General features: G+C 55.8%; 1 protein-coding gene across 2 annotated transcripts in view; it reads left to right on the forward strand.

The window, feature by feature from the left end:
• Nucleotides 1-4,619: 4,619 nt before the first annotated feature.
• Nucleotides 4,620-26,912, forward strand: part of PXDN (peroxidasin) — a 65,875-nt gene continuing 43,582 nt past the window's right edge. For both annotated transcript variants that reach the window (XM_033124753.1, XM_033124754.1), the window contains exon 1: nucleotides 4,620-4,916. In XM_033124753.1, the coding sequence (XP_032980644.1) occupies nucleotides 4,726-4,916 (191 nt within the window). In that variant the 5' untranslated portion in view covers nucleotides 4,620-4,725. The remainder of the gene's footprint in view (nucleotides 4,917-26,912) is intronic.

The following is a 26,912-nucleotide window of genomic DNA, read 5'->3' on the forward strand; positions in this document are numbered from 1 at the left end:
GCTGGGCGCCACAACCCACGGCTGGAACCTGTCACTCGCCCACGCGCTCGGGGTGGAGCAGGAACCCAGCATCTTCTAGTCCGAATATGCCCTTTGGCTCACGGACTGTTTTGAGCTGAATAGTTTGCGGAACAGCAGACACAGCAGAAGCTCTAAAGACAGGGCACACATTGTCCTCCGTGAGGGAACCTCATGCTGACACGGAACCTCTCCCTTTGTGAGGCATCTGCCCTCCGAGCTGGACGGGAAGGACAGTCCCAGGACCCTTAGCGATTGCAGGGCCACCTCCGCTGTTTGCCGGGCTGCGGTGGCACTGGTGGGGATGGTGGCCTTGGGGGGGCTCCCAAGGGGGACAGTGGGCACCAGGATGGAGTGGTTGGTGGTCACCCAGGACCTTTTGCAGAGAAGTAATTACAGGGACACTGAGTCATTTGCTGCCCCTGCTGGCTGTGGACCCGTCCGTCCGTCCTGATCACCTCCCACCCAGGGGGTGCATCCATAGCCTGTGTGTTCCTTAAACTGTGGGTTCTGGGGGCTGGGCCCCGCTCCCTGGCTCCAGTCAGGTGCGGAGTGAACGCAGCACCCACCATTCCCCAGACGCGCCTTGCCCTTCCTTGCCAGCCCACTGGCACCCTGGCAGCTGCAGACACCACAGGCTCCGGTTTTGGGCTCGGGCTTCCTGTAGCCTCCATAAAGGCCAGAGGCAGCTCGGGACACACGTGGACGGTGAGGGGGCCTCAGGTCACTGCTGGCGGGGGGCTGGGGCCGCATTACTCTGTCGGTCCCTTCGCATCTGAGCCCAGAAAGCTCTGTGATCTGAAAACAAACATAACCTTCCAAGGAAAGGGCTTTTTAGGGTTTCTCGTTCTCCGCCATGTTGGTGACGTGTTGCATCCCGGCCGGGTGGTGGAGAAGCGCCGCTCTCACCGTTGGCCTGACATTCTGGAACCACAAGTGTATGTGGATAAACTGCGGGCAGGACCCTGTTTCTGAGGCCCACAGGCACCTCCCGTCCCCTCCCTGGAAGGAGCCCAACATCTTATCCTGCGTTTAACCCCTCAGCCCACTCCACTTCTTTTTTTAAATTTTAAGCTAATGGTAACCAGGAAGTCACTGTGAAGCAGGCTCCGTTCCAGTGCTTTCCTTCCCTGCTCCGTGCAGGGGACAAGGGACAAGCCCGTCGCTAGGACTGCAGGCCAGTTTCAGAGCTGAACCACCCTGACACGTCGTCTCGTCCCCCAGGACCCAAGGCCTTCCGAGCTCAGACGCCTTATCTGGAAACAGGGTTGTTGCAGGTGTACTTAGTCAAGTTAGGACAAGGTCATAGGGTGAGGCAAAGCCAGTGGGTCCTTGGGAGAGAAAGCCGCTGTGTGAGGACAGATACGGGGAGGCCCTGTGGCATCGGAGGCAGAGCTGGAGTGACACGTCTACAAGGCCAGGGATGCCAAGGATGGCCTGCTGTCACCAGAAGCTGGAGAGGCACCTGAACTCTCCAGCACCTGCTCTCCCTCGCAGCCCCTGGAAGGGCCCGCCCTGCAGGCACCTTGGTCTCAGGCTCTGGTGTCCAGGGCTGTGGTACTCTGTCGCAGCAGCCCCCGGACACTGGCGTGGGGGCCCAGCTGGCCTGACCAGGTGCTGGCCCTCTGCTCTTGTGGGCGGGGGGCGCGGCTGAGCGAGACGTGGGATCAGTGAACATGGTGCCTGAGGCACAGCCAGGTCCTGCCAGGGGCTGACTCACCGTCTGGGAACGGCCTTCCAGACTCAGCCACCCAGACCCCGGGGCTTCTCCCGCCAGAAGTGCACTCATTCCCCCCACGTTTGCGTGGAAACCTGCGCAGAGGCCTCACAACGTTCTCCTTGAATCCTCACAACAGCCCGTGAGTACGACTGGTCTCTCATGTTACAGATGGGGAAACTGAGGCCCAGAGAAAGGCAGAAAGTCACTCGGGGTACAGGACTGGTTGGCTGCCTCCTGGTTTTGGTCATGTCCTAAAACTCGCCTTCTTTCCGTAAAAATCCTAGAGCAGTGTTCAGTGGAGTGGGGAGACAGACAGGCAGGCAGGCAGGTGACATGCCCCTTGAGGAGGGAGCAGGACGTACCCAGGGGGCACTAATGACGCAGATGCACTGTGGTTGGGTGTTCTCAGCAGAGCCCGATGGACGGAGGGGGCTCTCGGGGCTGTGGGCAGTCGATCGAGCCTGGGGAGAGGCTGGTCATTGGCCTGACTCCCCAGGATGCTCTGCGGCCTGCCCGCCAGGCTGTTCACCGCCTTCAAGGCCCAGCCAGACTCCGCCCCTCTGGCTGCTGGGGGTGCAGGAGGGGCAGGGACCTCAGAATTCCCACGGGCCCTGGCTGCCCCGCGCCATTCTCACAGTGTCAGCAGCCCAGTAAAGGTGTGGGAGGGGCCCCACCAGTGTCCACTGCACTATGGGAAGCACAAGGTCTGTGCCAGGCACGTGTAACCTGCCATTTGCCCCTCCTTTATCCTTCCCTCCATTCAGCTACAAGTCTTTGAGCAAGTTACCCCAATTCTCTAAGCCCTGGGTTTGCGTTTTCCACCTGCAAAGTGGGGTAACCACTCACTGAGGGGAAGTTGTGGGCTAGTGCTACATGTCTGCAGGGTCCTTGGCCTGGAGTGCCCTCCAGCAGTGGTGGCCTGGTCTTTGATGAGCCTCCAGGGCCACGCCTGAGAAAATCAGAACTCAGTGACAGCAGGACAGAAAGCAGGATTGAGGCCAGATAGCACGTCTTCACTCATTAACTTTGCTTCTTTGTATGGATAGCTAAACAACTAACTGCTGTCAGTCAGCAGAAGCACACCTGAAAGGCGTGTTTGCTGGAGCACAGATAACAGGATTTGGAGCAGACAATAAGACTTGGAAAGTGGTCGTCAGAGAGAAACGGGGTCTTGGGCCACAGAAAAATGTCAGTGGCTTTGATGCCCTGGAAAGATTCAGGGGCAGGTCAGGGTCCCAGGTGCGGGGCTTTCATGGACTTCTAGGGGCAGAAGCAGGAGACAAAGAACCACGATGAGAAGCACAGTCTGCTCAGCGCAGAGCTCTGTCACTACATGTCAACTCCTTCAGGCCTCAGTCACGGTAATGCTGGCCCATCGGCTGCCACCCACGTCCTCATCCAGTGCTCTGCACGTGGCTTTGTGCCAGTCAGGGGGCTTCAGAGAAACAGCACTATAGCATGATGGGTGGGGAGTGGATGGATGGATGGATGGATGGATGGATGATAGGTGGATGGACGGAAGGAAGCAAGGGAGGGAGGTCCTCCATACATAGGTTTTAAACAATTGAGGCAGCTGGCAAGTCCTAAATCTGTAGCGCAAGCCAACAGACTAGAAACTCAAGCAGGACTTGACGCTGCATTCTTGAGGCAGAATTTCTTCTCTGGAAAATCCCAGATTTTACTCTTAAGACCTTAAAATGATAGAATGAGGCCCACCCCCTTAGGGAGGGAAATCTTCTTTACTCAAAGTTGGCTGATTGTACATATTAACCAATGTTAATCTCATCTACAAAATACTTCCAGCCCCTGGATCAGTGTGATGAATGATGGTGCAATTGCCCAGGCAAATGGACCCGGCCGCCAATATCACAGGGGCTCAGGAGACAGACAGCTGTTGGACTGAAAAAAGAAGCTAAAGATTTGTGCTGCTTAGACACCTCCCTGCTTCCTGGGGTGGCCGTAGTTGAGAGTGTTCCCTGAAATAGGACCTTTGCCCACTCAGACTGGAGGGGTCTGGCGAGGTTAGGCAGGGAGGTGACTGCGTCAAAGCTGTGACAGAGTCTCTGTCCTCTGCAGGAGGGGGACCCGGCGGACCCACCAAATGTATGTAGTGTTAGAACGCAGCTGAAAACATAAGTGTTTGTAACTCAGCATCTTTGCTCTTTCCACAGCTTCTGCTTTATCTTCTGGTGGCTTTACACAAACCCCATTGTGGTAAGTCCAAAGGTTTGCTTCCTGTGTGTCCACAAGAGAGGGAGGACGGGGCATGGAGCCTGCACCCAGGAGTCTGTAAAAACCTCTTCTGCGCGCCTCACAGTGCCTGGGGTCGGCCGTGGGCAGAAGGTCGGAGGCTAACAGGCCTCAGGGTCTCGGGCAGGGTGCCTACTGCCTGGCTCAGCTCAAGCTGAGGGTGTGTGCACGCGCGGTGGAGAGAGTGAGAGAGTGTGTGTGTGTGTGTGTGTGTGTGTGTGAGAGAGAGAGAGAGAGAGAGAGAGAGAGAGAGAGAGAGAGAGAGAGAGAGCAGGAGCGCGGGAGTGCCAGCTTGGAACCATGCCTGGAAAACATAGCAAGCTCTCTAAAAGTCTTTTATGAAACAACAGAAAATCCCTGCACACACACACACGTGGAAACCACGGCGGGGTAAGGTGGAGCCGCTTAGCCGAGGCCCCCAGCTGGGAGTGCACATCTGGGACTAGAACCCGGGTCTCCGTCGTCTCCTCTGCACCCCGGGGAGCCCCGCGGTGGGGAGAGGGGTGCGGCGGCCCAACGCGCAGCCGGAGGTCCTCGCCCCGCCCCGGCCCTGGGGAGGTGGGGGTGGGAACGGAGAAGCCGCGCGCATGTGCACAGCTGGCGGCCCCCCGCCCCCCGCACAGCTGGGACGTGGGCCGCGGCCGGGAGGGCGGGCGGGCGCAGTCCCGAGCCGGTGGAGGACGCGCCGGGCCCTCGGCGATCCGTGGGTGCGGCCAGCGTCCGTGCGCGCCGTGGCCATGGCCGTGCGCTCCGCGCGCCCCTGTCTGCTGGCGCTGGTGCTGTGCTGCGGCTGGGGGGTGCTGACCACGGTGGCCCAGAAGCCGGGCGCGGGGTGCCCGAGCCGCTGCCTGTGCTTCCGAAGCACGGTGCGCTGCATGCATCTGCTGCTGGAGGCCGTGCCCGCCGTGGCGCTGCAGACCTCCATCCTGTGAGTGTGCGGGGCACTGGGGGTCGGGGTGCAGAGAGTCTGGGGGCCCGGGGGCGCAGGGGCGAACGTGGGCAGGGGCCCGTCCGGGAGGATCCGGCGTCGGGGGCCTGGCGGGGGCCCACGGGCCTTTGTCCGCCCTGGTCCCGGCGCGGAGGGCGGACCAGGGCGCAGAGCGCGGCCTCCGGAGCCGCCTTTGTTCGGAGTTCGGAGTCCCCTGCTGCACGGGGAAGTTGTCGCGAGCGGCTGGGGAAAGCCCCACTCCGCTCGGCCCGTCCCCCTCCCGATCGCTCCCCTCCTCGCCCCCCTTTCTCCGGGTCCGGCCCCAGTCCTCCCGGAGCGCGGTGCACCCCTCCTCCACCCCCTCTTCCTCCTGCCCCTCCCCCTCCTCTTACTTGTCTCCCTTCCACCCCTTTCCCCCTCCTCCAGGAACCCCCTTCGCGCACCTCCGGTGACACGAGGCCGCGCCCCGCACCCTCCCATAGCCCGCCATCCGCCCGGGGCGCCCAGAGCCTCCTGCCCCAGGTGTCCTGGCCCCGGGGCTCACGGCTCTCTCGGGGTTTCCCTGCGCCCCGAGCGCGCCTGGCGGCCGAGGCTCCGCGACGCGCCGCGGGGCTGGTTCCTGGGGTCTGGGGCAGCCGGGTTTCCGCCTGGAGAGTCCTCCCTCTCGCTAACAGCTAGGGCGCGCCGCGATCGTGGGTGAGCCAAACTTCGCGGATACCGGGCGCTCCAGTTGGTGCAAAGTACCGCGCGCGGAACCCCCCCGCCCCTCGCTCCCCAGAGGCCGAATCCCGTACCCTGGACGCGAGTGCCCGGGGCCCGAAATGCCGCCGAACTCGCTGGGGCCTCACGGTGTGCGGACGCGACTTTGCTGAGGGGCTTTCACAGTCTGTTTAGGCAGGGGTGCGTTGTAGGCGCCGCCTATAGTTCCGCGTCCTACAGCTGCCCTTCGGATGCCAAAAATAGTTTCCACTTTTCTTGGCTGAGCCAATCCCTTTGGCACCGCCGCAGAGCCTGCAAAAGTTGTAAAATTGTGAGTGAACTAGTCAGGAAGTGGGCGGTCAGTGTTCCTACTTCTCAAACAAAGTGCAAGGGCAGACCCTTCTCCTAGTGGTCGTGGGCTCGCAGGCCGCTTTCTGCAGGGTCTTTGGCGGGAGTTCTCAGCCGGCGAAATTGTTCCTCGGAGAGAGATGGGGCTTCCCGTCCAGCGAGCGCGCACCGCCAGCCAGGAGGGCATCAGACGCCGGAGGCGGATGCGAAAGAGGTTTTCTGGATACGGGTAATTTCATTCTTCAGTGAGTCAGTGGAAAAAACTTGGACCCTGAAGCCATTTTTCACATCTGGCCAATGTCTAATGCTTGCACTGTGCTCTGCCTTCAGATCTTAATAGCTTTTTAAGAAGAGCAATGTTTGCAAGTATGAGTATTGTAGAACAAAAACGGATCCTCCACGGAACCTGAGCGTGGAACAGCCAGGGCAGCATAGGCCACGGGCATAATACTAACACTGTCATTTGCATAAACTTGCCCCTTTCGCTGTCTTGGGTTTCTGCAGTTTCCAGAGTGTCCTGCACTGACCATGCTTGCTTGGGCACCCCATTCTGTGACACAGGGAGGGTGACTCCAAATGACCAAGTCCCGGTAGAACGCAGCAGATCACCGTGAAATGATCATACCTGTTTTCCATCTCTGCAAACTCGGTTCCGGGGAGGACGTGCCCATTGCTGCCCATGGGTATATCGGGGCTGGGCAGACTGAGTCCTGGTGTGACAGGTTCTAGCTGGGGAGCATTGCTCAGGGGCCGGTGTCTTGGAGGGCACAAGTGGGAGGCAGGGGGTGGGCAGGAGGTTTGGGGAGGAGACAGGATGAGGGGTGCAGGGGCGGATATGGGGAGTGAGGGAAGAGGAGGCCACTTCTGGGGATGGCATGGTTATGTGGGCTCTGGGCCCCGTCCACCAGGTAGGAGGCGGTCACGTGACAAATTCCACTTGTGCAGAAATACTTCGTTCACTTTTCAGCTTTTCTCCCAAGTCTCTGCTCGTGGTATGCTATTACTTTCTATTAAAATTGATTTGGTAGAAATTGGAGACTTAAAGTGGCCTCAAAGTGAGTGGGGCCATCCAACCATCACACCATCCCCCCCCCCCCCCCCCCCGCAGATGGTTGAATCCAGTTGCTGGAAAATTCTCCAGCCTCCCTCCCTGAGACTTTCAGGGTGTGTGGGAGCCAGACCTGACCCTGGACTGCTGCGATTCGAGGTTGGGCTTCAGAAAACAGTGGTGTAAGGCTACCTCGGGATTGAGGTGTGTTGTGGCCCCGCCAGGCCGACTGGAGAGCGCCGCGTGTTCTGGCAACGGGCGCCCTGCTGCCTGCTGCAGCGTCAGGTGTGAGTAGTCGGCTCAGCAGTCTGCACTTCGAATGTCACACTGTTTAGACTACAGTGAAGTTTGTCACCATGAGAGTCAGGCTGGTGTGAAAACTGCCCTGCCTTCCTCTGTTGGTCGTCCCACACTGGGGTCCTGGCCCTCTGGCCCCCACCCCACCCGTCCCCTTTCCTGGCCCTGCAGCGTCCACTGTGAGGTCGTGGGAATGAGCTCTTCAAAACTGACACCCACCCCACGGTGCCAGACTGGCCATGTGACAGGAAACGCTGTTGCGGGAGGGGGCTGGGGTGTGGGCCGGGGTGGCCTGGAGACTGGCCCCAAAGCAGTGGGGCCAGGGAGAGGTCCACCTGCCCTGGGGGCACTGCCTGCGGCCACATAGCTGTGTCACACTCCTCACTTTTCTGGCCCCCCCTGTGTGTTTGGGCCACATCTGACTCCCGCCTCATGAAATACCCAGTGTGCGGGCCGTGGGCTTGGGCGCGTGGATGCTCGTCGTCAGGCCCATGTCCACACAGGCAGAAGTTCACAGTGTTCCTGCTTCGTCCCTGGAGACTGGCGCCCGGAATCCCAGCTTCCTTGCTCACCTGCCCCAAGCTGGGCTGTCAGGTGAATCTTACGTGGCAGCAGCTTCGCTTTGCACAGGTGGGCTGAGGTAGAAATGGCGTGAGCCAGGCGGGGCCGGCAGTGAGGCCCTGGCGCGGTCCTCCAGCTCACCGCGTGGCCCTGCCTCCCGGGGAAGCTGGCGTCTTCTGGGGGAGCACGGGCTCAGTACCCTGAAGGCAGCCCCCTGGCCCGCCCGCCAGCTGTGCAGGACGCCCAGGACAGCAGTCTGGGGACAACAGTATAAGTCGGGGCATTCGGCTTGAGAGAAACAAATTACCACTTTAACTGCCTGTTGTAATGAAGTCAGAGAGTTTATTGTCACCAGAGCTCAATGGCAGTTGAAAAGCACCGCAGGAATATTTCAAAAATATGGAGGTATCGGTTCAGTAGCGCCCCCTTCTCCATGGTTTTGCTTTCCGTGGTTTCAGTTACCCAGGTCAGCCTGAGTCCGAAAATATTAAATGGAAAATTCCAGAAATCAACAATTCCTAAGTTTTAACTTGCACGCTGTTCTGAGCAGCGTGATGAAATCTCGCTCAGGCCCGCTGTGCCCCCCGGGACATGAGTCACCCCTCTGTCCAGCCCTTTGGCCAGTGGCTGCATATGCTCCCGCCCGCCTCCAGCCCTGTCTTGTAGCAGCGATGGGGTCGTCAGGCCTTCAGGTCACCCTGTTCCACTTAACACTGGCCCTGAATGTGATGTGATAGCTCTGCCGCCCAAGAGAAGCCGTGAAACGCGTCCTTTCAGTGAAAAGGTGCGAGAGAGCCCACACGCCCATACCGTTACAGCTGCATCTCATTGTTAGATACTGTCAGTCTCTTACTGTGCCTGGTTCATGAATTAGACTGTGTCGTAGGGCTGTATGTCTAGGAGAAAGCATATACACGTTTGGTACTGTCTGTGGTTTCTGGCACCCATGGTGGTCTTGGAACCTATCCCCGTGGGTCGGGGGGACGACTAATTTATCTTTACGAATATTTCTCCTACGGCTACGTGCCCAGCGGAGCGGTGTGGGCCGTGAGCTCTAGACACCAGTGTGCTGGGCTCAGAGGACACCTCTCAGTGTTCCCAGGAAGCTGTGCGCGTCACGTCGTGGGCCACTCCACCAGGAACGGCCCTGTGCTATCACAGCTGCCACTTGACTGTTTGCGCACTTGTGTTTGAAAGTTTCCTGGGAAGTTAGAGACTCAGCCACCCGCTCTCTGTGTCAGAACGCCCTTCCTCCCTCCTCTGTGTCTTTAGGGGCAGAGGAAATAGTTGTACCGAGAACACCGCCCTCCCTGGGACTCTGATCCAACCCAGCTCTGACTTCATCGGGGGCCACATGCCACCTTCAGGACATGGCTTCCTTCTCCACGCAGTTCTGTGACTCAGTTTCCCTACGTAGTGATGACTGGCAGCTGTTGGCTTCCCTTTGGAGGCCACAGAGCAGCTGCAGCAACGTGAATGACTCTGGGTGCCCGGCACACATCCTGGGCATTGTGCGAACGGACCTGCGTGTCCTGTGTCCCCCAGACCCCTGGGGCCCCAGCTGGACCTGCCGTGGCTGGGGGCAGGCTGGGCCCCTTGCCTCAGGAAAACAGGGCGTTCTTCTTACAAGATGTGTGTGTTGGACAAGGCTGGACACCACACCTACACCCACTAGAGGTTCAACACCAAAAATGTCAGCAAAACCAGTGACACGTTCCCATCCCCAGAGCCGATCTGTCATCAGTTTGGAAAGGAGGTAGACGCTGGCAGTTGCACACGCGCCATGCTGCTCCGTCGGCCAAGTGGAGTGGTTTTCCTTCTGACTGGAGATGCCAGGCTCTTGACAACAAGAAACGGAAATAGATGCTGGTGGTGAACGTGCAGGCCCTGGGGACCCCCGTCCACAGTCAGAGCCCAGGCCGGGGAGCGGGCCTGGGTCCTCTGGCCTCCTACGGCTGTGTGGACGTGAAGACACCCCTGTAGGGTCAGGCCACGATCTCCTCAACTTCACGTCCAGGTTTACTGTGCATTTTAATCATGACACTTTGGGGGGGGTACCCCCAAACTGAGAATTACGTGAAAATACCTTTTTGGTGAATTCAGTTTGAAAGCAGTTCCGCGTTACTGACCGCCATGTTCATGGGTCACTTCGGACACGCTGGGTGTTCCTGGCGCTTCGTGTGGGCCGGTCGCTCCTCGGACGGGGCTTGGCTGAGCGCCGCCGGTCCCACCTGCACCACTTGGTGGGTTTGCTTCTTGGTGTTTGAGATGACATTATTGAGCTCTGTCTGAGGCGTGAGTACCGCTCACCAATACCATCCACAGCTTAAATTCCTTCTTCAGTTGATTTCGAAAAATAGAAATCATGCTTTTCGTCCCCTCATCCCTTGGCTTCTCTTCAGATGCCACAGATCCACACACAGCACACAGGCAAATACCAAGAGGCATCTGAAAGGATTCCTCCTGTGATGTCACTCATGGCAGTACGGTCAGTAAGACTGTGTCTCGTGGCTTAACTCTCACGGTCCCCTTTTCCTGGCTGTGACGTGGAGCTGGTTCTTGTTGTAAGTTGTTGATTAGTTTATCCTGGAAACTGTTGCCTCTCTCCACTGTTTCCCAGCACCCTTAAGGGGTAGAGAAAGGGGAGAGTAACCCCCCCCAAAACCTCCCTCAGAGAGCTGCAGTCTCTGTATGTCCCAGGGTCAGATGTGTTTCAGTGGCAGTTTGTTCGCGACTGTGCACCCAGCACAGTGCAGGTGTGGCCACGCCCCGTGCCCGCTGCCCAGCTGCGCGGAGCTGAGCCCCATGCCGTCTGTGGGGCCCGCTGTTGTGTGGGGGCCCAGCGGGTCTTGTTCTGCAGTGAGGTCTGAAGTAGAAGCTTAATCATTGTCCCTGTTTTAGACCTTTGCCTGGGTGAATTTTCTTTTAAGAAAATAAAAAGCCTCATTGAGGCATAATTAACAGTTGGCAAGGTGCACACATTTGCTCTTGGGAAGTTTTGACATGTCTCGTGTGTGAAGCTGTGGTCACAGTCAGGGTAAGAGGGTCCCTCACCCCCAGAAGCCCCCTGCCTCCGCCTGGCTGGGGTTTGGTCTTTGTTCCCTTCCTGGAATGTCTTTGTCTGGTGTCTGCTCTCGGGATAAGCCACACTCACGAAGGAGTTCAGCTGAGGAGCGAGTTTTGGGAAAGTGGGTACAGCTGGTTTTAGTTCCCCCAGGGGTCAGGGGGCCCTTCCCAGTGAAGACTCCCGGCTGGGGGCTGTCTTTGTGGGAAGAGATCCAACTACAACTTCACTTTCTTCAGTGGATCGGGCAGCTCTGCGGAGCTGTTTCCTCCTGAGTGAGCGCTGCGGGGAGACCGCCCATGTCACCGAGTTGTCAGAATATCATGAAGTTGTTCCTCTCGTCGTTGGTACCCGAGGCTGTGGTGACATCACTTGTCTTGTTCCTGCTGTTGGAAAGCTGTGTCTTCGCTCTGACCTCGTCTGTCTGCCCAGAGTCATCAGCTTTACTGATCTTTGCAAAGCCCGTGTCTGGATTCAGTGCCTTCTGTCTGGCGTCGCTCTGTTTTCTGTGTTGCTGGTTTCTCTCTGGTCTCAGCCTTTCAGTTCCTCCCCTTGGGTCCCGTTGGCTCTCCTGGTCGTCCCCACATGGGCACCAGTCAGGACCGAGCTGAGCACGCAGATCCTGGGCTCGCTCTGCGTCCTGGGGCACCTGCGAATTCTCGGGCCTCTTCTCTCCGGGCAGCGGCCTGGGCGCTTGTGTGACTACCTCACTCATTTTTGGTCGCAGGGTTGTGTCCACAGCTGCCCATATACAGTCTTGAAAACCTTGGCTACGTGTGTCTTGCCAGCTTCTTCCTTGTGTCGGGCAGGAGGTGACTGATTCCATCTTGTTCAGAAGCAGAAGTCCCACCCACTTTTTTTTTTTTTTGGTAATTTTTGAAAACCTTTGAATTCTTCGGCAGCCAAGTGTGATAAGTGTGATAAAACGGGAGAAAGGATTAGAATAAAACAGTGACCTCTCACACGCCCAAGTCAGAGTAAAGGACAGTTAAGCCTCTTCACGCTGGCTCTCCATTTGCCTTTGGGGCGCTGCCAGGGGGATTTTCAGCTGCTGTCAGAAATATCTCATGTCTCAGTGGATTGAAACAACGTGAGTTCCTGCCTGGCTCTCGGAATCCACAGCCAAGGCTCTGGGACAGGCAGCTGTCGCTGGAGGTTCTGCTGGTAGCTGCTCAGCTGGCCGGACCGGAGGCTGCCTGCTTTGCGGCTGACCTGTGGCATGGACGAGTTTGAGCCGTCCGTCTGCAGCTGGTTCATGCCTGCCTTCCACCAGCAAAGGCAGAAGACAGTCAGGACCTGCTCCAGTCGTCACCACCAGGCCCTATAGGAAAATGCTGGCTGAAGCTGTGGCTGGGGACCCAGGCTCTGGCCATCCTGTGGCTCTGTCACCCTCAGTCCCTGGCCAGCCAGGCTGTCACTGAAGAAGAAAGAGGGAGAGGGACAGGGGAAGGCTCAGAGCTCCAAGCTGCCCAGAGGTGACGCGCCCCTGCTGCTGGCAGCGCTCAGGGGGCTCAGGGTACCTGCCCCGGCCTGGATGCTGGGGCTCTGGGTCCCCAGCCATAGCTGAGGTGTCCAGGGAGGTGTCCAGGACGGGAGGTGACATGTGAGTAGCCCACTGGCCGCAGCCCGTCGTGCTGGCCTCCAGTGCGTGATGCCCCTTCGTGGTTCATTTCCTTTGCGTGCTCGCTGCGTGTCTAAGCTAAGGCTCTGCGAGACGGCCCCTGTCCCCGCTGTAGGAGGGACATTGCCCCGACCCCGGCCTGCCTCTGGCAGCGCAGCTGTGGGCTCCAGATGCCACCATAGGAAATGCCACGCGCTTCCAACAGGAAGAATTTGGTTACTTGGGCATTGAAGGCCATTTGTTTATCCTGCACAGGGAGCGGCCCAGTGTGGTGACCTGGGGACTGTCAGGCGGCTTCAGGGACCATCACCCACAGTCGCTGCACGAAAGCCTCCCTCCAAGGCACCCGCAGGCCAGGGGTCCTGGGTCCTGTAGCTGCAGACGCGCAGGCTGAGGCTGGGGGCGAGCTGTGGGGGACGGAAGGAGAAAACCCAGGAGGAACCCTGTCCTGGGCTTGGGTCACGGCTGCAGGGAACCAGGAATTGCCGTTCCTGGGATGTGCTTATGCTCCTGCCGCCGGAGTGTCTGGCCGCCCTGGAGAGTGCCCGCTGACCGAGGTCCCCTCCGTCCCGTGTGCTTCCTGTGATGCCACCATGCGGAAATGCGTGATCTCTGGAAGCCCCCCCCACCTGCAGGCGGCTGGGGCTGCGTTCGGAGGCAGGGCTGTGGGAGCTCGCCCCCCACCTGCGCCCAAGAGCTGCAGAGAGGCACCTGGGAAACACACCCCCTTTCCACTTGATTGCATCGTCCTGTTTGCTTTTCTTTTACAACATACTTTAAAAATATTCTTATGTAAGTTGTACGTGTTCGTGGTAGAAAAATAAAAATACAGCTAAACGCAGCAGAACAAATTACATTCTTATAGAGGAAACTGTTAACGTGTGGTCAGATACACACATACACACAGTGCTATGCGTGCTGTGTGCACAGAAGCACTCGTATGTCTGAATAGCCACCTGTGTCTACATCCATCATTCTGTCGTCATTGATCGCCTCTCATCTGTCTGTGTCTGTGTAGCTGTCTACATCCACCTCTGCTCTGTGTCTACAAGTATCTACCTACCTGTCTACCTGTAGCCTGTGTACGCATGTCAATCTCAGAAAATGGGTCATGAGTGACATCCTGTGCTATAGTGCACGCTGCACATTTTAAAGGCTGCTGACACACATGTAGCATGTTTGTACTGGCCCTGTGTGTGTGCATCAATCGGAATCCTGCACCACCGTTGTCAACGGCCGTGTGACACATATTTTGTAGAATTGCAAATGTATGTAACTAAATTCTTATTACGGCCATTTCCTAGTTTGCACTTTTCTGCTCCTGTGAGCGCCTCCCAGATGCCGGGGTATATTTCCTGGGTGACTCGAGGGCAACTTGCATGAAGCTGCACTTAGAGCCGCAGTGGGATGGCCCACACGTAGGGGTCTGCCCCGGAGCCTAACCAAGGGCTGAGGAAGCAGTCTGGGGCCTGCGACAGGCTGGGTGTGGGAGCCTGGCCCTGTGCTCTCCTGACATGCATCCTGTGCAAGTTACGTCACCGCCACAGCCTCGGTTTCCCCTCAGGAGGGGCATTTCAAGGGCTAATGAAGGGCATATACGTAAGCCGCCGCACCCAGAGCCTGGCACACTGGGAGCTGCTGTTTTGTCACCACGGTCTGGATTTGTTGAATCTCGCTGATTAAAATGTGGGCTTGCAGAGGAGTGCAGATGGGGGGGCGGGGAATGGCAGGAAAGGCCCGCGGGAGGGCTGCGGGGGCTGTTTCTCCTGGTGGAGTCCAGCTGTGCGTTCATAGGGTGTGGCTGCTCCGCTATTTTGTGCACTGACTATAATTGAAGCAGATACTTGTGATGCAAACAGGAAATACCATTGGGCAGAATTGTCCATGCATTTGAGAAACGCAGTTTTCCTTAACAAACCAAACCCAAATGTTTAAGAAGAGTCTGGTTTTCTTTGTGTGGGCAGCACCTGGGAAGTGCAGGGACGGGACCCAGGAAATGCTCCAGAATTCTGCTTTCTTTTCTCTTCCCAACTTTTCCTAAAATGCCATCTGGCATAGATTGAATGTTAACTATTTGCTAAGAATTAAGGACAATAGAAACGGAAATTCAGTTATTCTAAATAAACATAAAGCTGACATTGGCAGTGATGGGAAGACTTTGTCTTTCCCGTGATTGGAGCTTGTAGATTCGTGTTTCTCTTTCTGTGGAGTAAAACAACACTGTCACAGCTCTCAGGCAGGACCTCTCTTTACTCAGAAATGCTGTGGAAGGAAACATGATAGTGGACACATGTGAGCGCCTGTGTTTGTTTCACCAGTGGAACAAGGGCTGTGGTTTATCTGACGTTCTTTCTAAATTTGTGCTGTTTGTCCTGATCACAGCTTCCTTTACGGAAAGGGAACCTAGATTAGGCTCGTTGCTTCCTGGACTGAAACAATATTTCTAAAAGTCTGTAACCAGCTGAGCAATACTTTAACTTTTAAAAATAGCAATTAGAGTGGATACAGTCGGTCGTCATGGTTAACTTATTCAGACATGTAGCATGTTTGTACTGGCAACAGGAGGCTAAATATTAATCTTGAGCATTTGTTTTCTTGTACATGTCTTTTTGTTGTATAATTTTCTTAGGTTAGTGCATGTGTCACCCCATCTATCCATCCATCCACCCTTGGATTACATAACTACCCACCCACCCACCATCCATCCACCCACCCACCTGTCTGTCCCTTTATTCATCTATCCATATATCCATCCATCCTTCCATCCTTCCATAACCATCCACCCATCTGTCCATTCACCATCCCCCCCCCCCCCCCCCCGTGCACCTTCCCACCCACCCCTTGGGCCTTCCATCTGCCCACCTGTCAGGTCTCTCTCCCAGCCTCATTACTGGAATCCTGGTTAAGTGTCCAGCACTGGGCTGGACATGCAGACCTTGCTGCTGGGGTGCTCACTGTCCAGGAGGGTCCAGGCGGTCCCCTCATCACCGGGTGCCTGTGTCCCTACAGCCGGCTGCTTCCTGCCATTCTCAGCGTGGGAGCGGGACTGGCAGCCCGGATAGAGGGCTGGAGAAAAGGAGATGCTGGAGATGAACCCGGTCTGGACAGGACTGCAACACCACAAGAACTCTGAAAGTTCCTACAAAGACAGAGACCATGCAGCTGCCCAGCGAATGGGCTGTGGGCATGGTGGGTGAGGCAGGGGCCACCTGGGGGGCTTTCAGGAGGGATGGCTCTGCTTTTATTCTCTCTGGGGCTTCTCTGGTAATTCCTCCCTCAGAAGCTTTTCCTGATGGGTCAGCCCAGACACGTCCGCTCGGTGTCGGCTGTCTGTCCTAGCTCTCCTGGCATCAGATCCTTTCTGATTGGCGCAAAGATCTCTTTTAGCCTTTGAGAACAGTTCTCAATCGATAGTTAATAGGCTGCACTTGTCTTCCTGAAAACATCAGCTGTGTGTATGTAGGAAGTCGCTGGCCAGATGTGCTCCAGCCTTTTGGGAAGACGTGGCATCTGTGGACTCCATTCTATGACCCATTTCTTCGGGAGGTGATTAAACACAATCAGCCTGATTGAGGCCTTTAGAAAAACGAGCCCAAATCAGTCTTGCCGTGGCTTCTGCTTGGCTTGTGCTGCAGTGTGACTCTGACTGCCTGGGGCTGTCCTGGGTGTGTGCCCGGTGGCATTTATCCGTTCGCTTTGCTGAACTTCATTCAAGAGCCCGTCTGGCCCCTCTGCAGGGAGAGCCTTAGTCAACCTGTTCGGTTCACGTTGTAACGTTTTCGGTGCCGAGCTGGGTACATCCCAACCTGCCTGGGCTCTGCCGGGCTCTTCGATGTGTCACGTTGGCTGGGTCACAGTACCCAGGTCCCTGGTCACATATTATTCTGGACATTTCTGCAAAGGTGTTTCTGGACAAGACCAACATTTACGTCAGTTGCCTTTGAATAAAGCAGATGCCCCCCCCCCCGCCCCCAGTGTGGGTGGGCGCCGTCCAATCAGTCGAAAGGCTTAGGACCCAAAGACGGACCTCCCCCCGCAGGAAGAATTCTGCCTCCAGGTCCTGGGACTCGGACAGAAGGGACTTAGGGAGTGTCCCGTCTGCAGCCCACCCTACAGTCACAAGCCAGTCCTTAAAGGAAATCCTTTTCTCGCTCACTATCCCCTGCCCTCCTCTCCACTCCTGGTTCTGTTTCTTGGGGGACCCTGACTGACACAGGTTCCCTGTTGATTGACACATGACCCTGGCCCACCCAGTCACAGCGGCTGGACCTGGGCCGTTGTGCTGGCCAGTTACTCCTGGACAGGCTTGACCCAGACAGGTCTCTCTGAGGAACTGGAACTAGAGAAGGTTACGGGGACAAACAGCAAGCAGTGGGAGCTGAAAGCCACAGGCAGGAGGAGGCTCACGGAGGCTCCAAAGGGGCCAGGAAAGCCTTGTGGGGGGCACCGAGCTCCCCGCACCGGAGGGGCAGAGGGCGGCTGGAGCGTGGACACCCAGAGAAGGCACGTGTTGCCCTGGACAGACGCAGAGAGACGTCAGGGTCTGCAGCTGTCTCCGCTCCTGTTCAGGAATGCATGTTGTTGAATGAGTTTTATTCCTTGAGCCCCAAATAGTCCAGAAAGTCACTTGATTACTTTGTTTTAAAACATAAGAGAAAAGCACCTTTTACTTACTGTGTAAGTGAGACCATTCATTTCAGAAGACCTTGAAAGCACATTGAGGAAAAGAAACCGGTGAACCCCAAAGCCCATAATCCGTGGGGCACACAAACTCCTGCCCTGTCACCTGTGCCGTTTTGGTTACTAAGTGGCTTCCACACGGGGCCACCACACACTCCTCACCCCGACCCCCTCCTGCTGCTGCTCCTCTGTGTGTCCCCCGGAGCTGAGCCCACAGCCGGCAAGGAGCGATTAGCGGGGCCTGTGTCACTGTCCTCCTGCCATCCCGTGGCCATCAGCATTGATCGTCACATCATGCTGAGTACCTGCTTTCCAGAAGAAATGAGTCATGGCTGTGCCCCCCGGCCCTCCAGGTGGCAAGCAGGGCCGATAGGCGGCTCCGGCCACACTGGGTGCCCTCTGTGGGTGCCTCTGTGGGGGCCGATAGGCGGCTCCGGCCACACTGGGTGCCCTCTGTGGGTGCCTCCCGTCGCGCAGCACACCCCCTCCTTACAGGGCCGTACTCCACCTGACTCAGGTTTCACCAGCCTGGAGAGGTGGAGGGTCTGTGTAAGAACATGTGTGCTGTGGGGAGGGAACTTCGACCGATTCAGAATCTGCCCAAGTCGACCCCGCTGTGTGGCATTGTCGGAGGGTTCATTCTGCACCCCACAGCCCCCTGCTTTGGGCGGGACCTGCTATTGGCTGGGTGGCCCCTTCTCACACCCTCTGTGCTCACCCTGCTACTGTGGGCTTGGGGCCCCCGGGAACAAACGTGAGCTTGCTCAGCGGGGAACGAGGTGGTGTGAAGAACGGACGCACGGTGAGAGGACGTAACTCCATCCAGGAGCCCAGGCCTCCACAGTCTGCCAAGTGTTCATGGACGGAAATGTGGTGACTTTGTCTGGACTTGGGAGGTTGGTTTGATTTGATTTGTCAAGTGTGGGAGAGCTGCCAGCTCCGTAGTTGTGGGAACCATGCAGTCAAGCTCACAGAGAACAAGCCGTCCGTCCAGCGCTAGGCTGATTGTAGGGTGTTCAGGGTAGAGTTCAGGGACCCTGGAGACGGATGTGGGCCGTCACACACAGGCTGAAGACCTGAGGTCGCAGGAGGGCGCCCTGAGCGCTGTGAGTGGAGAAACGGGGCGGCTTTGGGGCTGGAACTTAGTGCAGACAGAAGGTGCCCGGGCTGTGTCTGACCTGCAGTGGGTGGTGACTGTCACCAGCACAGCCTGGGAGCCATGTGTGCAGAGGAACGGGGCAGCGGGTCTGCTCGGCCTGGAAGGTGACAGACGACTTTACAGAAGGGCTGTGGTTTGCACTGTGGGCGGATCGATGGTGTCAATGGCCGGATGAGCTCCTGAGTGAACAGCCGGTATTGACCTTCAGTGTTGATGTTGCATATTAAGCTGGTAATCTAGGCCTCTCCACTGTAAACAAGAGGCACATGGTACTGTCAACTAAATATTTGTTTTTTTCAGTTTCATTTTTCATTTCATCCATATTTAGTAGGTATCTAAAAGATAAGAACACCTTCAAAAAATAACCACAATATTGCATCTAAAAATTTAACATGTTAACATCATCTGTCAGTGTCTCACCTTCCCCAGCCTCCTGTGTGTGTGTGTGAGTGTGTGTGTGTGTGTGTGTGCCCGGACATGTGTGTGCCCGGATGTGTGTGTGCACGGGCGCTTGTGGGACCTACAAATGGTTGGTTTGAGTCAGCGTCCATCTGCACAGGGCATTTAGTTGACTCATTACACAGCTTTTCAAAATCTGCAGTTCTCTCATTTAATTGGTTAGAAAGGATAGCAGGTCACGTGTCCTGCAGGATCTCCCATGCTTCGATTTTGGTGCCATCTGCTGTGTGTGATGCGACTCTGTACCCCTCTGTTCCTGGTTGTGACATCCAGGCGAGGGTCCGCCTTGTAAGTGGTGCCCTGCGCTCCGTGGATCTTTGGGGACGTGGCCTCCGTTCTTCCATGTTTGGTGACGTTCTTGTTTGTGGCTCTTTGCTTTCCACTCCCTGATATGCACATCAGCCCTTCGGCAAACACCTCCCGGCACTGCTGGTCGCCGGCCCTGCCAGTTCAATTTGATCCTGTGATACTTTTGCAGGAGGCTTTCTGTGTGAGTGAGAACTTTCTGGCACCAACAATTTGGTGACTTGATTCTCAGTGTTTTGCCCATTGGGTAAATTAGATGAGCCTGCTGTCTTATTTCCAACAGGAGTTTACACAGACTCAGGGGGGGTGGTGGCAGAGTCTTTGTTTGTGTGTAGAAGGCATTGTCCTTGGTGACGTGGTTTCCGGCAGGAAAAGCCACCGAGGGCAGGAGAGTCAGATGGCCGTGGGCAGACAGGATCCACAGGGCTCTGAACAAAGGGGCCTGAATGCAGGTGGAAGCTGTGGAATCTGCACCATCAGACTCTCCACCAGGGAGCTGGCGTGAGCCTGTGGGTCAAGAACTCCCCAACCAGGCAACTTCTCTGCCCGTACTCGCTCATGGCCATTTTCTGGAGAAGAAATGTGGAATGGTGTTCTTAGCGTTTTAAGGGAAATAGCCATATTTTAGTCAGATTAGTCTTTCTATCCATGCGTGCATGTCGGCCAAATGAAAACTGGGGAGTGCTGAGCACTGCTGTGACTGTTTGCAGATCGCACTGTGTGAAGGGACTCTTGGGAGTGTCCCCAAGGAAGAGCAGGTTCTTAGGGACACGGAGGCCAGGCCTGGGCACGAGGCGGAGGTCCCCTTCCAGCTGTCCTGTTGGGCTATGTGATCCCAGGCCGGTCAGTGCATTTCTCTGAGCCTGTCCCTCTCAGGGGACATGACGGAACACCACACCGTGAGAGCGGGAGGTGGCCTGTCCCTTTCAGAGGGTGGTCCCTGCACTCTGCATGGAACGCCGCCCCCCTCCCTTGTAAGGGTGTCCTGTGCCACCCCTGCCCTTTGTCTCCGGGCTGCGAGCCCTCTTATCCCCTGCTTCCTGCTGTGCTCACTGCACTTCATCTCCTCACAGTGGTCCTGGGAGGCAGGTAACATGGTTACCTTATTCTATGCACACGCACATGGGTGCTCAGAGACGTCTAGGCGTTTGTCTAGAGTCACACAGCAGCAAAGTGCAGAGGCAAGACCCAAGCCCAGGCCGGTGTGCGCTCTTCCAGGCGGCATGTCTCTGCCTGCTGCCAAGGCAAGAAGGAGTGACAGGCCACTCGGCGTGCAGAGGGCGTACTGTGCCTGGAGCACGCGTGTGTGTGCCCTCACATACGCCACGTCCCGGCTGGGAGTCAGCCAGGCGTGAATCCACCTGGCCTGCAGGGATGTCCCCAGATGGTGACACCTTGGCCTGTCTGCTTCCGGAGGCCAGAACTGGACGCCAGGCTGACAGAGAACTGGGGCCATCATACATGTGTGAGGCCTGAGGTGTCACAGACATGGGAGGTGGGCTCCTGCCCGCAGCGCATCTCGTCCTCCCAGCAGGACGGTGACACACACAGACGAGCAGCAGGAGGCCGGTTCCCACGGCCACCGCCCCTGCCCGGAACCTTGGCACACTGTGCTGGGACCCTGCCCATTTCCTTGCTGTTTCTAATTAGAGCGACGTCAGCCTGCTGTGTTTTCACTGACACACTTAGTTGGAAGGAATGGATTTCACGCTCGTCTCTGCAGTGGTTTCTGCCTCAGTGTTTGCTCAGAAGACCGCGTGGGGCCCTCCCACAACGGCACCGTGTCCTCGGCGTAACCCCGCACGCTGGGCTTTCTGGGACAGAAGAAACGGCCTTTGGGAAGGCTGGTGTCCACTTCTGGCTTTTTCCCTGGAAAGCAGGGAAAATGCCTATGTTGTGATTTTTTTCACCATGTTCCCAGGGTCCACGCTGTCCTTTTCAAGGCACAGGGAGGGCCTCAGGGACTGGCCTGACCAGCGGTGCCCCTGAAACATACTACAGCCTAGAAGCAGGTTACTCTGCCAGGCAGAGGGCTGAGACCCGGTGCCGCCAGCACCTCGTCCACAGCCTGGGCCGAGGGCCCACGTGGCCCCGCGTGGGTTTGTTGGCCTGCGAGCCGTGCATTAGGCTTGAGAAAGTCAGGAGAAGAGGGTTATTTCCTGACATACAGTGTTTCGAGTGGCACGCTGCGGTGCCGTGGGCAGTGTCACTGGCTGAGCCTAGCACGCCCACTGCAGTGTGACCGTCACTGCAGTGACAGTCCAGTGGTCACTTCAGAGACCGTGTGGCTGCAGAGCCAGGAACCTTTCTGCTGGCCTTCTGGGTGCAGCTAGCTATACCCTGCTGGATGGGGCATTGATTGAGGTGTAGCAGGCAGGGTCTGTGGCTTGTTGGTGCAGAAATTCAAGGTGGGGGGTCGACAGACGAGAGCATTAGGCAGGTGGTGTGCCGAGCACCCGTGGGCCTCTCCAGTCTGTGTGGCCCTTTGGGATCTGAGATCCTGGGCGAATGGGAGACACAGCAGGGAACTCTGCTGCCCTACAGGAAATTAAGTCCCCACGTGGCCCAGAGCGGCCTTATGCGGGCACTACCATCCCGCATTAGGGTCCCCCCGCTCATCCAGGGGACCCTGTCCGATGACCCATCTCCTCCAAAGGCTCGTGAAAGAAAAACTGGGTGACATTCAGCAAAGAGCCCAATGTCTGCCTCTCCCCGGCTCCTGGGGCTGCCGACCGAGCAGAGGTGGACACACAGTCCTGGGGGGACCCTCTCACTTTGTACTTTGCTCCTTCACCAGGAAGCAGCCATGTGTTCCCTGGATGTCACAGATGTCACCTGCAGAAGTAATGCTCAGAGTGGGTCTGGGTGCTGGTGGCAGCGTGCGGCTGCTTTGTTACTGTCGGTAGCAAGATAGTTAAAGGAGCTACCACAGCAACTTGACATTGCTGTGACATTCAACAACTTTTTTACCGTGTTTTACAAAAGTTTCAGCCGATGATGGAGAGGGAGGAGAAGAAGCAAACCATCAGACGGGTCCCTCACCGCAATGGCCAAGAAGCACTGACCTCAGTACAGTCTGCTGACCCAGCGTCATCCACTTCATGGGTGGCCATGAGCCACCTCATGCCGTGGTGACAAGGGGCAGGACCCTGGCCGCCAGGACTCTGATGGCTCCATTCTTGAAAGCGGTTATCAGTAATCACATGGCTGAGAGCCCTGTCAAGGGGCATCCCAGAGGGTGCTGTGCGTTGTCACAGCCATGGTGTGTTGTCCGGAGTTCTCTATACGAGGTCTGACAATGAAGTTCGTGAACTCATCCTAGAGCAAGTGCTACACACCTCACTGCTGAATATCACTACAGTCACCTTCAAAGTGCTCCCCTTGGGAAGCTGTGCACCGACGCCAGCGCCTAGTCCACCCTTCAAAGCAATTTTGGAATTCTTTTTCTGGAATGGCCATCAGAGCTGTCGTCATATTACCCTTGATGTCCTGAATGTCATCACAATGTCTTCCTTTCAATATTTCCTTTCTCTTCGGGTAAAGAAAGGAGTCATTGGGGGCCAGATCAGGTGAGTAGGGAGGGTGTTCCAATACAGTTATTTGTTTGCTGGCTAAAAACTCCCTCACAGACAGTGCTGTGTGAGCTGGTGCATTGTCGTGATGCAAGAGCCATGAGTTGTTGGCGAAAAGTTCAGGTTGTCTAACCTTTTCATGCATCCCTTTCAGCACTTCCAAATAGTAAACTTGGTTCAACTGTTTGTCCAGTTGGTACAAATTCATAATGAATAATCCCTCTGATATCAAAAAAGGTTAGCAACATGGTTGCAACAAGTTCACGAACTTAATTGTCAGGCCTCCTATGCAGCGGCTTCAAGCCAAGGACCAGGAGGCAGCTGAGCAGGGCTGTTGGCCGGGTCTGGTGGTGTCGGTGGAGGTACCGTAACTGTCCCTCGTCCACAGATGCCGGGTCCCCTGTGACGCCCGCGCTCAGGGCCTGGCCTCTGACCCACTCACGTGCTTTCCTTGTGATATGCTGCTATTTCCTTTGTTGACTGCATCTTTGGTTATGTTTTAAAATTTTTTAGTGGCTTGGATAAAGAAGGTAAGTGTGTGGCCATCACACGCCCAAGAGGATTTTTAGCAAATCCTGAGGCTGAAGGAGAGCTGAGGTAAACAGGATGAAATTTGTGTCCCTGCTTCCTTGAGTCAGGCCCTGAAGCCCTGCGTCTGGCTGCCAGGGAGGGCGGGGCCCCCACACAGCTAAGAGCTGTCCCCATTTGTCCTCAGGATGCTGTTCACACACCAGGGTCCAGATGAGAAAGCCTGAGGACGTTTTGGAGCTAACGAATCTTTTGTGTCTGTCTGATTCCCTCCTTGTGTTGGCTGCTGCTATGCTGGGAGCCCAGCTTGCGGCATATCCTGCCTCAGGCATCTCGGGTGATTCTTGATTTTTTTCTGTCTTTGTTCGCCTTTTCCCTCCCCCCTAACTCCTTAAACTGTTTCATCTGTTGTTTTTTTGTGTACTTTTTTGCTTTTTATGATTTGTGAAAGGAGGGAGGTAGGGATGAAAACAAAAATAAGAGGAAATATTGTTGTGTATAAAAATTCTGTGATTTCTAGCCATAACCCCATTTTTTCAAAATTAGTAATATTGAATTGAGTTACATTATATTCAAACGTCAGCTGCATAAGTACCAGGTTTGGGAGGTGACATTAATTAAAAGCGATTCCTTTGGTGAAGTTTCCCTAGTGGAGGTTGTCCTGTCTCCTCCCTCTGTCGTCCCCTGCTCTGGGCACAGTCTCCCTGCCATCTTCCAGTCCTGTGGCTCTGAGTGACAGCTCTACTTTTGTCTTCACGCAGGGCTTTTCCTCTGAGCTGCACACTGTGTGTCTGCCTAGCCACCCGCTTGGAGGTGTGACTGGCGTCTCAGGCTTCTGTGCCCTTAATCCTTGACGCCCCCAGTGCCCACCTCAGTGAGAGGCCCAAACACTCGCCAGTAGTTGAAGCGAGCGTCTCCCTGAGCCCTTCCTTCCCACACAGCACAAGTTCGGTCCCCAGCAGTCCTGGTGACTGGCCCTCCACTCCCTCGTCCGTGTGTCCTGCTGCCGCCCTGGTGCAGGCTTGAGGTTTGTCAGGGGCTTAGGGTCCACAACGGCTGCTGACGTTTATCAAACATGCAGGTGCCTGGCGTTCATCGCTGTAAAGAAGCAAGTGTGCCGTGCGCGGAGGCTGCTCCAAGTCCTCACTGACCGCCAGTGACGGTCTTCGTACGCGGTCGTCCTGCGCCACTAACAGCAGTGACACCAACACACGGGTTTCAGTGTCTGAACGGCTCATCCAGGCACAAAGTGTAAATCATTTCATTCCGGCCAAATATGAATGACAGACCCTGAGGTCGGGTTTCAGCGTGTTGGTTTTAAACTACGTGACAGTCACCAATCTCCAATGTCCACACTTTGGGTAGAAATTGAATGGGGAGCTCGGAGGGGGGTCAGGATTCCCAGGTGGGGGGCCCCGGGAGGCTTGTCAGCAGAGGGGTGTCGCATCTGTTGTAACTGGTTTTCAACCTCAGTAAGTACTTGAAATGCGTCCCCTCGGAAGCGGGACTCAGGAGCAGCAGCTTCTCAGAAGGTCTTGGTTGGTGTCCGTGCTGCGCCCGCTCACTCACCTGGAAATTGTACAGATCGGCCCGGAGCCAGAAACCAGGATGGTGCTGGGGGCCTCCAGACCACTTGGCACATTCTGACCCAAACGTGATCAAAATTCTTATCTGACATGTGCGCATGCCCAATACTTTAAAAAATCCAGGCTCTAAAGAGAAAGCGCTGATACAAAAGCACTGAGAATAAAGACACTTTACCTCTGAGATGTGTTATTTGTAGAGAAAGGTTGGCAGGTAACACCTGCTCCTGTCCCGTGGACACACAGCCCCAGATGCAGACTCGAGAAGGAACAAAATACCGGAGTTCTAATCATGAGAAAAGTAACTTCTGTCAGGTTTGCTGCTCTGGTAAGGTTACGTTTTCAATCTGTAATCGAAATACTTTTGGTTCTCACACCAAACATGATCTACTGTGTTTGATTTTGAATTTGTTGACAAATCATTCTTAATCTTTTAAAATTTCAAGGTAAGTTAAAACGTGTCACTTATTAAATAGGAAAAAGTGAAGATTGTCTTATTTTCAAAATCGGCATCGTTGAAGAGGATAGTAAGATGGACTTTATTTAAGTCTTCAATGATTGTGGTTTTTTTCCCTCATGGCGACTTTTGATGATTAAATGAAACATCTCTGGTGGTCTGTATGTTCTGTGTTATGGTGAAAGGAAGCTTGAAGGCAAGAAGCCCCAGAGGGAGTAATATTAACATTTGGATCTTGACTTATGTCTGAGTTCTAAACTGCAATTATTCTAGAGTCTGCAGTAAGTCATGGTTTTGATATTAAATGTAGACCTGTGCTTCATCCCAAATACTTCAGTTCTTCCCAGTTTTTTGTTTTTGTATTTTTCTGATAGGTTTTTTTGTTTCTATCAAGGTTTTGCAATAATGGAAACATTAAAACAAAGCAGTCACCCTGAAGCTCTTTGCTTTATAAACTTAGAGTCTGCTGGGCTTTTTACTAGAAAATAAGAATGACCTAGGTTCCGTTTTTGAGAGTCTGACATGCAGACCTCGTGCCTCAGGGGTCACGGTGGTTCCAGGCAGTGAGGGGCCCTCCCCCTGGTGGAGCCACAGGTGGGCACTGCGGGAGGGGCATGGACTCCACCAGCGGGCGCCAGAGACGTCTCTGGGAGTAGCCTGGACTGACCAGAGCCGGGCTGACTCTCATTTCTTGTTCTGCTTCTTACCGAGAGAGTAGCTGCAGGGAAGTTACCCCGTTTCTCAGTTTCTGAATCCTTGTTTGCCAAATGCAGGGATTTCTTCTAACTGATTCCAGTGTTTCCTTCCCAAACGAGCCACTTTACCACTCCCTAACTTGTGGCCACCAGCACCCCACCCCCTTGGTGTTACCTCGGTCACTTCTGTAGCCAGCTACGGTTGGAGTGGACCATGACGTCCACCAGATCTTGCCCTCACGTCGTAATTTCTGGGAGCCCTTGAGCGACTTCCTGCCCGACGCCGAGCCTCTCTAAGTGTGGAGGTGCCCCTCACGTGCACTTGATCCACTCGGTGAGGGCATCCACGCGCCCGCCGAACTTGGAGGTGACGGCCACCATGGCTGTTTGTAAAGAGCTTTACGGTTGGGGGCGACCTCTTACCCGCCCGTCACCGCATACACCATGTCGTAGAACTGTCTTGGCTGTTTGAATGTTTTGTGGCTCAAGTGCCTGCACGGAGCAGGTGGACACGTCCCAGCTCACACAGGCAGGGGTGCAGAGCTGTCCCGGGGCCTCGCTCGTGGCTTCAGAGGCAGGTCACTGCTGTCCTCTGTCTGCTCTCAGTGTTCATGTGGGTTCAGCCTTTTTGTCATCATGCCATTAATGCGTTTCCTAGAGCTTTCTTCAATCTGTCTCCTTTCCTCGTTATGTCCACTCCATGGACGACTTTCCAGGAGTTTGTTGTTTGTGGGAGAAGTGACACCGAAACCCTGCTGGTGGCCGATAACCAGATGGCCTGGTTGTTGCAAGCAGGTGTGGGTGAGGGCTGTGTGGCCACGTTGCCACCACACTCAGCCCCGGGGCCCCAGGGAGAGGGCACTGCACTGGGGCGTGGGAGCAGAGACACGCTGAGGGAGTGTTTCTGAAATGCTCATTA

The sequence above is a fragment of the Rhinolophus ferrumequinum genome, chromosome 13 (assembly GCF_004115265.2).
Source record: "Rhinolophus ferrumequinum isolate MPI-CBG mRhiFer1 chromosome 13, mRhiFer1_v1.p, whole genome shotgun sequence".
Lineage (NCBI taxonomy): Eukaryota > Metazoa > Chordata > Mammalia > Chiroptera > Rhinolophidae > Rhinolophus > Rhinolophus ferrumequinum.